At 43.8% G+C, this 15,863-nt stretch overlaps 1 protein-coding gene across 4 annotated transcripts in view; it reads right to left on the bottom strand.

The window, feature by feature from the left end:
- Positions 1-15,631, bottom strand: part of GAB1 (GRB2 associated binding protein 1) — a 125,232-nt gene extending 109,601 nt beyond the window's left edge. For 2 of the 4 annotated variants that reach the window (XM_045880388.3, XM_045880387.3), the window contains exon 1: positions 14,576-15,629. In XM_045880388.3, coding sequence (XP_045736344.1) covers positions 14,576-14,647 — 72 coding nt within the window. In that variant the 5' untranslated portion in view covers positions 14,648-15,629. Of the gene's footprint in view, positions 1-14,575 lie in introns of all 4 variants that reach the window. The other 2 variants (XM_045880386.3, XM_045880389.3) reach the window with 2 other exon arrangements.
- Between the last annotated feature and the right edge of the window lie 232 nt (positions 15,632-15,863).

The following is a 15,863-nucleotide window of genomic DNA, read 5'->3' as shown; positions in this document are numbered from 1 at the left end:
GAAATTAGAACTATTCTAGGAAATATGGACTGAATTTTAATAATGTGCTCTCAGATCCGATAACCGGAATACCCAGAACCTCTGGTGAAGAGCTAATCCTTCTTCGTATCTTTCCTCTTTGTCTTAAGTCATTCATAAACTCTTGATTCAGGAATGCACATTCTTTTTTAAATCAATAGTTACATAATACCTTCCTTGATTTAATAATGTCTTCCGAGCTCAGTTAGGTACTTTCTCACATTCTAACCTTTCTAAAAACTCCCTTTCACTTTTGTCTTCCTCTAAGTATGTCCTCTTCATGGGACAGTTTGATCAATATCACTGCTAGAAAACAGTAAGCACGTAGCAACACAGCATATTTCCCTTATCTCAAAGTAGAGAGGCTAAAGTTCCTTTCTGAGTTTTGCCTTCCTATCCCACTCTTTATACACATTTACTTCTACTGGATTTTCTTTCTTCTCCCTTTTTCCCTCCATGCCAGCTAAGGAGTTCTCCAAGTATAATTTCAAGGACCACCTACATCAGAATCAGCAGGGATTTGAGGTAAAAAGTGTTTTGGACTTCAACCTAAATTTACTAAATAGCAGAAGGTGGGTAGGGATCAAGAATCCTCACTTTAGAAGTTACCCAGGTGACTCTAATACATACGGAACAAGTCTGGGAACCACTGCCCCAAACCCTGGATTCTTCCCAAAAGACACAGGGACTCGACCAAATTATAAACAAGCACCATTAGAGCATCGGAAAAGAGAGCATGGTGGCAATTCTCTCTTCATCTTCCTTTTAAAAAGCAGAAGGAAGAGGCAAGAAAGCGTGGAGAGTGGAACATGAGCTAATTATGAGACATCAGCATAAATGGGGACTCATCAGCCCTGCTCTGTGGCTACTGCCAATTACAGTAGCCAGACCTGCAAGAGGACTGATTACATGTAATTTATAAAAAGTAAACAAGCTGGGCGGCTTGTGAACAATGAATGGTGATACTCTAGCCAGGAGGTAATAAAAATCATGAATAAACGACTCGACATCCCCCTCCCCACCCAGACAACCATTGGTTGTACTCTGGCTAGGATTAGCAAGGGCAAAAATGAGCATTTGGGTAATGATTTAAATGACAACAGACCCTTTGAGAGAGATTTTGTCTATCAAATAAACCCTAGTGAAAGAGTTACACAGCACCAACCTCTCACGTTCATAAGCTCAGCCATTTCAGTGACTGTTCTCCTCAGCCTTACTGAGGTAAAAATAAATAAATAAATAAATGTTTGGTTCCAGTACAACACAACCCTACAGCTGAAATACAGCTGACCCTTGAACAACACAGGGGCTAGGGGTGCCAGACACCCATGCAATTGAAAATCTTGCATATAACTTTTGACTCCCCCAAAATTTAACTGCCAATAGCCTCCTGTTGATCAGGGAAGCCTTACCTATGAAATAGTCAATTAACACATACTTGGTATGTTATATGTATTATATACTGTATACTTACAATAGTACTTTTTTCTTAATTTTTCTGGTATTCTAGGCTATGTGGTTCATCTGTGAGTTTTTCTTTCTCTTTGCCTTTTTTTCTAGGGCAGGAGGGGCAAAGAGAGAGGGAGAGAGCAGGCTCCATGCCCAACACAGAGCCCGACTGAGCGCTCCATCTCACAACCCTGAGATAGTGACCTGAGCTGAAATCTAAAGTCAGACGCTTAAAGGACTGAGCCACCCAGATGCCCCCTCTGTGAGTTTTTCAAATTATTGCAAATCTCCAAAACATTTTCCAGTATATTTATTGAAAAAAGTCCACATCTAAGTGGACCCACGTGGTTCAAATCTGTGTTGTTCAGGGGTCAACTGTATAGCTTTAAAGGGACACACAGGGAAATAAGCTAAATAATATACATGTAGAAACTAAGCTTTATGAAGAATTCCTCTACATTAATTCCTCTACATTCCTCTACATCAATTCCTCTACATTCTCAACTTCGGCACTACTGATATTTTGGGCTAGATAATTCTTTGTTGTAGGGGCTGTACTGTGCAATGCAGGATGTTTAGCAGCATCCCTGCCTCCACTGACGAGCAGCCAAAGTGCCCCCGCTGTGACAACTAAGAATGTCTCCAGACATTCTCACATGTCCCCCACAAAATTACCTCCCCACTTCCACTAAAAACCACTGCTGAATACAGAAGCATCATGAAGAAAAGTTTGTATTAATAAAACAGTTCATATAAGGTATTTTTGACATCGTAAAAAAAACTCACGATTTCTATTTTTAAATATATATATATATATATATATATATATACACACACACAAAATATACACTTTTTGAGTATATCACCCTATTTTCCATACACTTTTCCATTACCAGGGGCTAAAATACAAAATCTTAATATTGTTTAATAAGCTATCCAAGCCATTACAAAATGGACACATAATAAAATAACTGAGTAGGCCCAAAGTATTTATGCCCATTTAACAAACCCAACATATCCATCAGGCACAGGAGGCACAATACTAGGATCCATGAGACTTTTAGGAGCCCATGAAAAGTGTTTTTATAGTAATTTATTTTAAAGTCGGGATAAAAATGAATATAACAATAACAATACCAGCTTGGAACATATTCATCTTTATAATGACGCAGTTGCAAAATACAATTTTTATTCTTTTTTTTTTTTTTAATAGAGGAAGGGGGGCCCATGAAGGCAAAAGTACCTGGGGTTCACAAGTCACCATATGGCCCCGCCATCTGAAGGGGCAGTAAGCAATTAAAACAAGCATGTATGATCAGGTGTGACAGGCGCCATGCTATGGGAACAGAAGAGCATCAAAGGAGGATAAAACAGATGCCGGCAGCCCACTGTGTCTATGTGTGAGAGTGGTGGGAGTTCAGAGGAGGCTTCAGGGGCAGAGAACAAGCAGAAGTTAGCCTGGTTGTGAAGGCAGATGGGAGGACCAAAAATTCCGGGAGAAGAGAAGAGCAGGGCAAAGGCCAGACTGGCAGGTCACAAGGCCAGTGTGGGATGTAGAAGTTCAGTCCAGCTGAAGCAGAGTTTGAAGGCGGCAACAAATACTATGGGAGGCACACGTGGGCACCCATCACAACGGGTCTTGCGAACTGAGAGAAGAGGTTTGGGCATTCCTAAGGCCAAAGGAAGTGCTGCAGAGCAGCTTCAAACTGGGGAGCGGTATGCTCAGATTTGTGTTTCCGAAGGCCTTTCTGGCTGCCTTAATGAAGACAGTCTGGGGGGGTAGGGGGTGGAAGAACGGAAGGAGAGAGGCCACTGGCTACGGCAGCAATCCAGAAGAAAGGCAAAGGCACCTTAGGTAGCAGAGGCTGATTAACCAAGAGATATTTATGTGGTGGTGTTTTTTTTTAAGAGAGATTGAGAGAGATCAGGCACGCGCATGCAGGGGGGATGGGGAGGTGGGGAGGAGGGGCAGAAGAAGAGGAAGAAAGAATCTTAAGCAGGCTTCATGCCCAGCGGGGAGCTCCACATGGGGGGCTCGATCTCATGACCCTGAAATCATGACCTGAACTGAAACCAAGAGTTGGACGCTTAACCGACTAAACCACTCAGGGGTCCCTCAAAGCGATATGTGGGAGGTAAAACTGATAGGACTTGTCACTGGGTATGGAGAATGAAGGAGGGACAACACAAAACACCTCTGGACAAGGGATGGTGGAGTGACTGACTGAGGGAACAGCGAGAGGACCAGGTATAGGGAGAGGACGATAAGGTCTGTTGTGGATATGCTGAAGCTGGGTTGCTGTGGGGGATCTAAGTAGTTATGGATCTAAGCAGTTAGATCCACAGACGTGGAGTGAGAAACAGACTGAGATAATGCCCTTGAATCATCATCGTATAATTCAAGGCCATTTAAGATCCAGAGACGGGCTTTAAAGGTCAGGAAAAGCGCAAGGTTATAACAATTATGTGTAAGTGTGTAAGAGTTTTGCAGAAACTGAGAGCCCAGAACTTTTATCAAATTTTCAAAGGGGTTCATCAACTCACATATGATGAAGTGGCAACCAAAAGCATGAGATGGGAGAAGAGGCCATGCAGGGCCAGCAATAGAATGCTGAAGAACTCCCACACATAAGGAGACCAGAGCCCAGTATCAGGAAAGCATGGGAAAGAAGATTTTGAAAAGAGGGAATGGTCATCTCTCCATCAATGTAGTTAGGAGTTCCATGAAAAGTAAGAACTAAAAAGTTCAAATCTCGTTCTGCTAGATCTGGCAACCAGGAGGTCACTGGGGACCTCAAAGGGAACTGTTTAGGTAAAGGTAGTGGAAAAGGACACAGGCTCTATTCCATTATGAAACGAGCGGCAGGTGGAAGCAGCCAGGTGTACAAAACCCACTCAAGAGTCTGGCTCGGGGCGCCTGGCTGGCTCAGTCAGTAGAGCATGCAACTCTTGATCTCAAGGTTGTGAGTTCAAGCCCCACATTGGGTATGGAGACTACTTAAAAAAAAAAAAAAAATGTCTGTCTAGGAAAGGAGGAATAGAAAGAGTCTCACTCCAGCTCCAGCTTTGAAAACGGAATCCACCATTTAAGATCTTGGCGAGAAATCTCTAACCACCTTCATTAAGCCTTTCAGAGTCCCTGAATTCACCTCCTTCTGCGAAATTTTTCTAGGGTCCTATCTCGAGCATCACTGATCATAATAAAATTTGCAGTACTAAGTGCATCCTATGTAGCATATAAACTCCTAAAAGGTGGAGACAGAACCCTCTTGGTCCTCTTCTTCTGAATTCTACATAGTCCCTTGTTCATAGCAGGCATTTCCTCAGTGACTGGAAGGATCTGACCCAAGGGGTGAGAGATCCAGCTCAGCCAAAACAGCCGGTTAACATGTATGACCTGGGACAAATCAATTGGTCTCCCAGAGGCTAATCTTCACTCCCTGTAAAACGAGGAGGTTGGATTCTTGACTAGGGAAGAAGGAGATTTGTGTAATTGGGAAAGATATGCAATATAGCTTGTTTTGGTAATGCAAATCATAGAAAGAAAAACTGGATAAAAAGTCAAAAGACAGCCAAACAACACATGAAAGAGAAATGGGTTAGAAAGGTTGAAAAACACTGACCTAGATGATTTATAATTTTAGGTTTAAAATTCTATAATTATCTGGTCATGTTGTTCAAGAGATCGTGCAAAGTATCACACCGTACCTTTAGACACAGAAAACAAATGCCATCTTTGTCCTCTGGAAACTAATATCCTATTACAAACACTAAAGAATGATAACTAAAGCCATAATTTTCTTTGTAAACAGATTATGTGTATGTAACTTCTACTGTGTATACTGTGGGTCATTATGAAAATCATAAAAAAATATATCAAATATAAAAATATATTAGGCTTGCTTTTCTTTTTTGATTACTTAAGTGAAGAAAAAGAAAAAAAGGAATACTGTTCAAAAGCACCAGTTTAATTTTGCACCCTGTTCTTCAGAGATAAATGACCTATATACCCAGTGAAGATTACTCAGAAGGCTTTGGTTTTATGTAACAGCATCACTAGGATCCAATTACCTTCCCAAATACTTTGCATTCTTACTAGTTCAGTATTTCCTTTTACCTTTTCTCAACACTTCAAACATTCAAACCTGAAACTGTCAAGGAGAACTTGTAAAATTTAATACTCCTACACAACTTTGGGGTCAATTATAACTTTGCCAGAGGGAAGGGGGTTCAAATAATACCTCCTTAACTGAATGAGGTGATCATTCCTCTTCAAGGTCTACCTAACGCCACTGGAATTCAAAACACTGGAGGGAGCATTCTCTTTCAAGAGTGGAAGATTAAAACTTCTCTCCCGCTAATCAACTGGTCATCCCTTCAACCAGAAGCACTTTCATCTTGGCTGCTATGACTCTGGCCAAGGCACTAATGGGAATATGTGATGGACTGGAATTGAGAAAGCACACCAGGTACTTAATTCTTTAATCAGGTAGTCATCTCAGGGAGGAGTTCTGCTACTCGGAAAGTGGCCTGACCACATTTCCCAATACAGCAGTAACTAAAAACTGCATTTCAGGAGAGGAAAACAATCTACATGCTGGTGGAACATTATTATTCCTAGTCTTGATCACCACATTACAGAGACAGAAATAACTCCCCCCTTTTAGAGAAAAGATGAAAGAATGTGTCTGTAAAGATTCTAACACAAATACTCTGTGATACTGGTGGCTAGGCTTACATTACAGAGAAATAAATGAAAACAAAGAGAAAAGAGCAAGAGGGTAGATAGAGATCCACAGGACAAAGAGTGCTTTTACCTTTCTCCCACTTAAAAAGTTTGCAAATAAAATGTTACAGCAACTGGCTAGGCTAACTGATGTATTAAAAACAAAAAATAAAGGGGCGCCTGGCTGGCTCAGTTGGTAGAGTATGTGATTCTTGATCTCCGCCTTATGAGTTCGAGCCTCACACTGGGTTTGGAGATTACTAAAAAAAAAAAACAACAAACTAAAAACAACAACAATAGATTGAGTTCTCAACCTTCTCCTGAGAGCTAATATCCTATGTCCTCATTTCACAAAAGCAAACCTTGACTAAAATTATATTTACCTGCTTACTTCATGTATAATAACTAAATATCTGAAGGCAAATGACAAATACTCAACTCAACCAAGCAACAGGAAAGTAATGTGCAAAGCTGCGGTGTCAACTGACATTTTCCCCCCTCTTCACACTATAGATGTCCTCCTCTCCCTTTTCTCTTGAAATGTAAAATGGAATTTTGATGTTTTCTTTTTCTACATGTAACGTTCTTAAAGAACATATAAAACTGTTTTCAAAAAAAAAAATTAAACTACACGAGTCAAAGAAAAATAAAAAAGGGAAAAGAAAAACAATGAACAGGATAGTTAAAGCGAAAGTTTAATATTTTTCTTCCTTTAAAAAAAAATGACCTAAGATTTTTACATTGAAAAAAAATATTTGGACTCTCCGTATATTGTTTTTAATTCATGGAACAATGTAGCCATTTGTTTTTTTCCTTTTAGAACACAGGGAATTATTTAGGCCAAGTATGAATTCAAAGTAAAAAGTTGAGAGAAAAAAGAAATACCACCATAAGAAAACTCATGGTGAATTTGGCATTCTTTCCAGTATATTAAAATAAAACTCAGTTTAGAAATAAGATAAAAATTCCTGAAACACACATAAAGGAAAGAACAATTAAATGGCAGAAAAAATTTAAGATAACTCACATTTCCCCTTCTAGGAGCTCTATTTCTTGCAACTTACATCTTCACGTGTAGTTTGCATATAGCAACTCTGCTAAAAACAACCACATGGAAAATTTTTGTTCCAGATAATACTGCAGGACGGGGCTTGGCAGCTACAAGTTGTAATCAGAACGCTTCAAGAGCTAATGTAACAGAGATAACAACCAAACATGCATTTTGGTGCAGAGCGTTAACTATTTTTCACAAAGCAGGCTGCAAGAGAGTGGAAAGCTGTTAGGTCCTGCTTCATATGCATTCAGCAAGGAGAATTATTCTCCTCAGTTAGGGAGAGTTTTGCGCCTATGAATAAAAGAACTGCTGAAAATATAAAAGATTCTCTTTTCCAGTTAAGGCATTCTTGTATTATTTAAGGGGCTTACACATATAAGCCGGGGACGGTCAAAGTGACTAAAGTGACTTTTCCCAGTACTTCCACAGGCCTCAACTGCCACCTACTATTCAGTTAAGACTCCCCAGGCATCTACTTGGCAACTGGAAGAGGCTACTTATTTAATGGATGTGGAAATCCACTGTACAAAGAACCACTTTTCCCCAGGAGTAATCTAAAGAAGAAAAGAATGCTAATTTTATTTGTGCTTATAGCCAAAGAGGGGAGAATAAAGAGACCTGTGACTTGATAAGTTTCCTGTACTCAAATCCACAGACTGGGATAAAAGGAGTCACAGAAATGTTGCGACTTCAAGCCAAAGTTCAAATGGCAAATTCAGATAAAGCTCTAACTTGGTGGAAATCAGCCACCATGTTAATTTGAGGAATGTGAAATGAGAGAAACCCCTCCATCAACAGTCAGAGGGGGTTTAATGAGACCCAATGGCGTTATTCTCTTTCCTCCAGCCCTAGCTGGCCTCACACAGCTGGGCTAAGATGGCTTCCAAAGTCCAAAATAAGACACTAGCCCAAGGCAGTGCTGGCCCTCCTGCTGGAACTCAGGAGCAAAGGAATCAAAGGCTCTTTTATTCTCCCTCCCACCAGAACATGCTCCCTCTCTGTTGTAAACTAAATGCTTGCCAGAATGAATTATTTAGCTCAAAACAGACATAAAGAAATTCTTAAATAACACATGTCCCTTGGAATTTTAATAAGTTCAGGTGACCAAACGAGTTGTTTTGTTTGTTTGTTTCTTGTCTGACACATAAAATTCACTTGTGGTCAGGATCCCATCAGGAGCATTAGGTCATAGCAGACACAGAAACTTCTCAAACTAGACTTTAGAGCTGACAGCCATACTCCATGCTTGAAACTGAGGTGTTCGGAGGCTGTTCTCTTCACTAGGATGTCTAAACTCAACACACAGTCTTTGTTCTTCCTCTAAAACCAGGCTTCCCTTAGGATTTGCTATTTCTGCCAGCAGGACCTCAGTTCTTCCAAGAACAAAGCCTGAAAAGTCATTTGTGAATCCTTCCCTGGCAGCCCCCTTCCATTCCCCTCTCAGTCTGAACTCTTAAGCAATTATTGTCTGAATCATTCATCTGGCAAGTAATCATATACGGCCTTATAACATATGTCTTGTAAAATGATTTAAATGTCAGTGCATTGGGGCGCATGGGTGGCTCAGTTGGTTAAGCGACTGCCTTCGGCTCAGGTCATGATCTCAGGGTCCTGGGATCGAGCCCCGCATCGGGCTCCCTGCTCCGCGGGAAGCCTGCTTCTCCCTTCCCCACTCCCCCTGCTTGTGTTCCCTCTCTCGCTGTCTCTCTCTGTGTCAAATAAATAAATAAAATCTTTAAAAAAATAAAAAAATAAAAAAAATAAATGTCAGTGCATTTAGAGCTTGTCTTCACAGATAGATCAGAAACTCCTTGAGGGCAGGGAGTGGGCCTTTCCCTCCATTGTATTCCATACATGACACATTACAAAAGCTCCAGAAATACCAGTTGATTTGTTCAGTCAACAGATATTTGTTGCACTTCTATTCTGAGCCAGGCACAGCTCTGGGTGCTGGGGACACCATGACACCGTGACACCCCAGAGCAGCAACTCCACAACCCTGTACTCAGTGCACCTGTGTTCTGTTAAGGCAAACGTTGGAGGGTCCCCAAAGAACCTCTGCTTAAGCAGTTCCTCATATATTCACTAAGCTATTTAAGATGAGCAAGAAATTAAAATTTATTTCCCAAAAAAGAGGCCTACTGAGAAGCTCCCCCCTCTGCCTCCCACTTCCAAGGAAATATCTAAGGAATGTTAAGCCACAAGAGAGTTTAGAATCTAGATCTGCATGCCCCTCCCCCATTTTACAGATCAGGAAACGGAGGGTCAGAATGGTCAAAGTATCACCTGGACAATGGTAAAGTCAAGTCCAATCCTGGGTCCTGACACTCAGTCCAGGGTCCCTTCCACAGTAGTACAATTTACTCCAAATCCTTCAAAAATAAAGTAGTCGTCTACCTGCTGTGATGTCCCTTCTCCTGTGTTAGTTTCTGTGAGAAAATTAGGAGTGATGGCACTCAATGTTTTGAATCTACCACCTCTTAAAATTCCTCAATCTGCAAATTATCAAGACCTTATCTACATATTTTTTATGTTGACTACAAAATATGGAATTCTATTGGGGCACATGCTGGCTCAGTTGGAAGAGCATGCGACTCCTGATCTCAGGGTCATGAGCTGGAGCCCCAAGGTGGGTGCAGAGATTACTGAAAATAAACTTAAGGGGAAAAAAAAAAAAAAAAAAAATATATATATATATATATATATATATATATATATGAAGTTTAGTCATAAAAAGTGCTTTGTCATTTTATTTTCCTAATTTTTAAAGACTTAATAATCGCACAACACACTGAAATAACCAATTCAGCTGTCAACCAGATTATCCAAGTATAACTCTTGTCATATTATTGTATTTTGTTCAAAGATGATCTTTTTAGAAAATTCAAAACCAAATTTTCAAAACATCAGAATTCTAAAACTACCTTCCAAACTGATACAACTTCCCAATGATAATTTTAAATCCCGAAAGACAACAATCAGATTTAGGAATTCAGCAAGTTTTACATGGAGAGTTTTGTACTCATCATTAAGTCCAGGCACAATGAAAGAATTAACTATCAGTACCTATCATGAAGGCTTAATGGAACTGGTAGTTGATGATCTTTGGTAACAGAAACAGTGTTCCTACCACATGAGAAAAGGTAAAAAAGAAAACATTAAGAATTTGAATGGACGTTTACTATCCTGAAGTTTTCAAGAAAAAAACTCCTTCGATACAATAATTATGCTCCTTCAGTCACTGTAAGCAAAAGCTTCAGAGTCCCTTGACTGCCACTGGTAATTGCAAAAAAAAAAAAAAAAAAAAGTACAGGAAGAGCTTACAGACATCACAGTCCCATTTGCTGTAGTGACCCTACTTAGCAGCGACCTAATGCTTAGCACAGATCCTGGGCTGTCCTCGAACAAGGGCATGCTAATTCTGGCTGCCTGTGCCCCTCTCCTCCGTGGAAGAGGTCAGGTGCCCACCCAGAGGAAGAGGCTATTTCTGTTTCTAGGCCCATTTCCAAAACCAGGGGCATGTTCTGGAAGTCCGGACAAGAACCATCCTATTAACTGACAGCTGAAGAGCGGAGCCCAAGCTGGGTGCAGATTACACACCCGCAAACTGGCCGAGGTCTTGCTCCCAGGCTGGCTGGCAGCTCACAGGCCACCTTGGTCTGGCCTCAGAAGCAGGTTCTCCTGCTGAGACTGCACACCTGCCCAATGCTGACAGCTGGGCCATGGAGGAGCCCAAACTTGGTGTCCAGACTTGAGGCAGGCCATAGGGAAGCTCCTCCTGCAGAGATACGGCGATAGCCAGCTGGCTTGAATCAATCCTTTGTTTTCAGACTTACATTTTATCTTGGCTGAAATTTCAAGTCCTGATGAAAATCCTACCATTATTCCAAAAGGCTGACTTGTCTTTAAATAACTCTTTAAAAATCTGAGCACCACTGTTAAGTGCATACTACCAAGAGTTTACTTGTTTTCTGTAACCCTAGTGACGGTGATCTGTATGTTTCCACTCAGGTCCTTAAAGTAAAAAAGCAGCTGTTTAATATACAACACAGGACAAAAAACAAAACACAGCACTAGCAAAACTGAAAGAAAGCATGGACATTGTCACCTCCACTTTAAGTAGACTTCAAAAAATTCAGAGGATGAAATATATTAGAAGAGGTTCTTACCCTTTTGCAAAGAGATATAGAAAAAAGCAAAAAGAGATGAAAAGGCTAGGAAATCTACACACTTCTCCAGGCTTTCTCTCTTTTTTTGATGTTCCTTTCAGTCTCTCTAGGAAATTTAAGAAAAGATTTCAGACCAGAGGAACACACTAGTGTGCAAAGAAAACAATGCTGTGTGAGTTGACTATGAAACAGTAAACATAAAATGGAGTTGTAAATGGAATGCACGGGAGCCATAATAAAAGATGACTTTAAAGATAAAAACTAAAACAAATTTTTTGTCATGTAAAAGCCCTTAAGTATCATCTTAATCGACATTTGGACTACCCTATAAATACTGTAAACAGCAAGACAACTGTTAAAATCCCATGGGCCAAATGCCCCCGAAAGAATCAGTGTTCAAACTCCTGATGTCTCGTTTAACAATTACAGTACCACTCATCCAAGATAAATTTTTACAGCAAATCCATTCATTAAAAACTATTATCAAGCAACATTTTGTCTACTGGATGGCCAACAATGTTTCCTTTTACCCTTTATTTTCATAAAGATTTTACATGAAAAGAAAACAAAAATCAGAAATGCATGAATATTTGTATGTCTTTGAGGGTCAAAGCTGCTTTAGCAAAAACAATCTGAACTGGATACCAAAGCCTAAAGATCAATAATCTGGAAATGTCAAAAACTTCTGGGCAACCAACTTGACAGCTAAACTAAAAGACAGGCCTCATTTTAACTTACAACACTCTAGTCATCCTCTGGGACCCCTTAAATTTTGGTAGCCACCTGCACACTGTCTTCCTGGGCCATATCCATGTATAAAGAAAACACGAGTGCTCAGCCAGGCAAGAAAACCCCACCTCCCCCAAGCTGTTAGGCATATTCTTCCCCCTGTTGAAAACAATTTAGGGAGCCCGCTCCCTCTCTAAAGTATCCCCATGGTTTCAGACGACATTGAGCTTGTTCCTCAAAACATCTATTAAAAAAAATAAATAACAGTCAGCTTGGGCACACAATCTGAAACCACTTTATGTTGTTGGCTGACTTTTTCACATATTCTTGTGTCATTTCTCGAAAGACTCAGAAAGCTGCTTGAAGGGTCTTATGTTTCTTTAGCACAACACAGCTTATCCCCAACTCGCTTCTTCCTTGCATTCTCAACTAATATTCATAGACTCCTAGAAAGTTATAAACTGAAAGGAGCTTTAAAGATGACTTAGTCTGAGCTCCACTTAAAATGAACTAGATGAGTCATTAACCTTTGATAGCCCAGTTAGGCAGATCTAGGTTCAAATCCTGTCTGTGGCACATTCCGGTTACAGAAACTCTTTTCTCATCTATAAAACAGAGATAATATGTACCTCATAAAACTGTTGTAATGATCAAATGAAATAATACATATATTTTTATTTGGGACTTTTCATTTTCTTTGTCCTTGCTAAGACAATCTTTTTGGCTGATGTTCTTCCTAAATTATATTACATTAAATTGCAAGCTCACTAGGCAGGGCTTATTTCCTACTGTATTTTCTAATCTTATGGTGCCTAGTCCAGTGGTAGGCATCTTTTGAGAGAGCCATAAACCAACCATGTGAAAGAATGCATTAAGTCTCTATAATCACTACCTATTTAGGCAAATGTACTGTCCTTTAGTTTCCTCCTTAGGTCTCTGTGTTTCCTAAACTGTGCCTCTCAAAACAAACACACCTATCTCTCTACTCCCTCTTCTCACACACATACAACCTTCTTTTTAAAACTAAAGAACTAAATGAACACGGCGTCCCACAAATGTTGGAATAAAGTTAGCATCTTCACCAGAACATTCAGGAAACTCTGATTAAGTCAAGAGACGGGATCTGGAAGGGTTCACATTTCTGGAGAAGTTTCTTAGGATGCATGGCATCAAGTTTTTAAACGATAATTACTTGTCTATAACAAATGCTCGGCAGAAAGTGAACCAGAAACTCACTGGTGAGTCGGTGAAGTTAAATACTGCACTTCACTATCCAAGCAGTGACTAATAAGATTAATCTGGGTTCTAATACTGGGTGTAGATAGCCTTCAAAAAGAAGCATGTTCCATTGGAAGTGCCGGCCTCTTACAGTAAATTTATATTTAAGGAGGCATACATTTTGCTTCTGAAAACACATTTTAGTAGAAAAACATTGGCTCCATACGCCAGGACAAACGTGTCATTTCTTTCCTTTGCAGAGGGCAGCGACAAAAGAACCAATGGGTGAGAAGGGATAAGATTCTAGATCCCTGAAGAGGACATAGATGTCCACCAAAGTGAGGTTGGTTCTTTCAAGGAATATTTTTCTTAACAGCTAAAATGGTTTAACACATAATCAGCATCTTGTATCAATTACACCAATGCCATTTAAGTAACCCTGGTGGCCTGGGAAAGGACCGCAACACACAGAAATCCTACTGGCCTCAGCTGTCCCCCCTCCTGCGAGGCTTGACAGCGCGTCCAAGGCGCCCAGACACCAGCCGCCAGGCTCCCCCCAGCGCCCTCCTCTCGCAGCGAACTGCCAAGGCTCTCGGGCCAAACCCCACCGTCCCTTGATTCAAAACCGCGAAAATGCGAACCCTGCTAAGCAAACGGCAGGGCGCGTAGCAACTTTTCTTTCTCTTTTGCACGGATTTGAGATGCTGGTTTCTAATACCAACTTCTCAGGTCCACAGTCCACAGTTTCCCCGCACCTCGGGGGAGGGGGGGGCGGGGAAAGACGAGACAGCACGGACCACAGAGAGGGCTGCTGAGTTCTAAAACCTCAGCGGTTTTTCGGTTGCGAGAAATTCAGTATACAGCACCCCCATGATGATTAAATGCAAACATAAAGAAAGAAAAATGCTCCCCCCCCCCCCTCTGCTACAAGGAGTAATAAAAACATGCAGCAGGCATTAGGTGGAAATCCCGGGCCCTCCCACGGGCCGATGAGGCCCGCAAAGCAGGCCGTCTGGAAACTGGAGGAAGAAAGTTAGCCGGCCAAGCGGAGGGAGGCCAGGGCGTGAGCTTACAGCCTCGGTCCCGAGCCTGCCGCGGAAGGGGCCGAGGGGAAAGAGATGGAGGACTAAGTTGAAGAACCAGCCCCGCGCGCGGTCAGGACAGCGGTGCGGGCGGGGAGGCCCAAGGAGAGGCGACCGAAGCGCTACTTACATAACGCTTCAACTTCTTCTCCGGGGGGGACTTGCGGAGCCATCCCGAGCAGACCACTTCGCCGCCGCTCATGGTGCGCGCCTCTCCGGCTCCCGGCCGGACAGCGGAGGGGCGGGCGGGCGCGCTCCCGACACAGCCGACGCCCGCCGGCGGCGCAGCAGCCAGAACCTGGCTCTCCCGAGGCGCAGCCGGGACAGACGGGACGCGCGGGCTCCGCTGCGCACTGGGTGTGCGCGTCCGGCCGTCTCCCGCACGGGTCCGCGGACGTGAACAGAAGCGGGCAGCGTCGCCAAGGCCGACACCTCGGGGCAGGGGCCGCTGCCGGGCCGAGGGCGCCCGGGCCTTTCAGTGCGCCCGCCTAGCCGCCAGGCGCGCCGTCCCGCCGGCCGCCTCAGCAGCGCTCGGGCTCAGCGAAAACTCTGCCCCTGCCCGGAGCCGAGCCTCCGTCCCCTGCGCTCCGCCCCCTAGGAACAGGACCTCCCCAGGCGCTTTCCGAAACAGACACTACGTTGCACGCGCGCGCACACACTCTCCCTCTGTCTCTCTCTCTCTCTCACACACACACACTCACACAATGCCCCCGCGCGCGGCGCCCCCCCCGGCTCGCCCCTCGGTTTCGGGGCGCCGGGCGCGATCCTCTCCTTCCCCTTCCTCGGGAGAGGGTGGGTCACTTCCCCGCGGCGCCCGGGAAACGGCGGGGGGCGGACAGAGGAAAAAGGGGAACCGCGAGGGTCTCGTGCGGGCGCAGGGCAGGTCCTGGGCCACGCAGGGAGCCGCTGGGGTGGCGGCGAAACGCGGAGCGTCGCTGGGCAGGGAGCAAGTCCCGCCGGAGGGTGGGTCCGCTCTCGCAGCCGCCGGAGAGGGCGGGGAGCGGCGGAGGAACGAGGCACTCGGTTGCTCGGCTCCGGGGACCGACCCCACTGTCCCGTCCCCTCACGTTCCTCCCGCGCCGCCTCCCCCACCGCGGGGCGCGCGGCAGGTTGAGAGCGGCCGGGCCTCCCGGTTCCCTCTTCCTTTCCTCCTCCCCTTCCCACGTCCGGGCCGGCCCCGCTTTCTGCCCAGACTTTCTCTGAAACTCCGCCGGAGCGCTTCCAGCCAAAACAACAAGGGCCGGGGGCGGAGGGAGCGGGCGGAGGGAGGGAGCGAGAGAGGGCCGGGGAGGGAGTCCGAGAGGCACCCTGGGATCTGTAGTTCCGGAAGCTGGAACGGGGTCCCTGCGGCAGCGGCGGCCGGAGCCCCCAGCCGGCATCTAGCAGGGGAAGGCCGGGCGAGGCTAGGGCCGCCGGGG

This window comes from Mirounga angustirostris, unplaced genomic scaffold (assembly GCF_029215605.1).
Source record: "Mirounga angustirostris isolate CCGP_5_RB_7025 unplaced genomic scaffold, mMirAng1.0.hap1 SCAF_2, whole genome shotgun sequence".
Classification (NCBI taxonomy): Eukaryota; Metazoa; Chordata; class Mammalia; order Carnivora; family Phocidae; genus Mirounga; species Mirounga angustirostris.
Note: the sequence above shows the minus strand (reverse complement) of the source record. Positions and strands in the feature narration are given on the sequence as shown.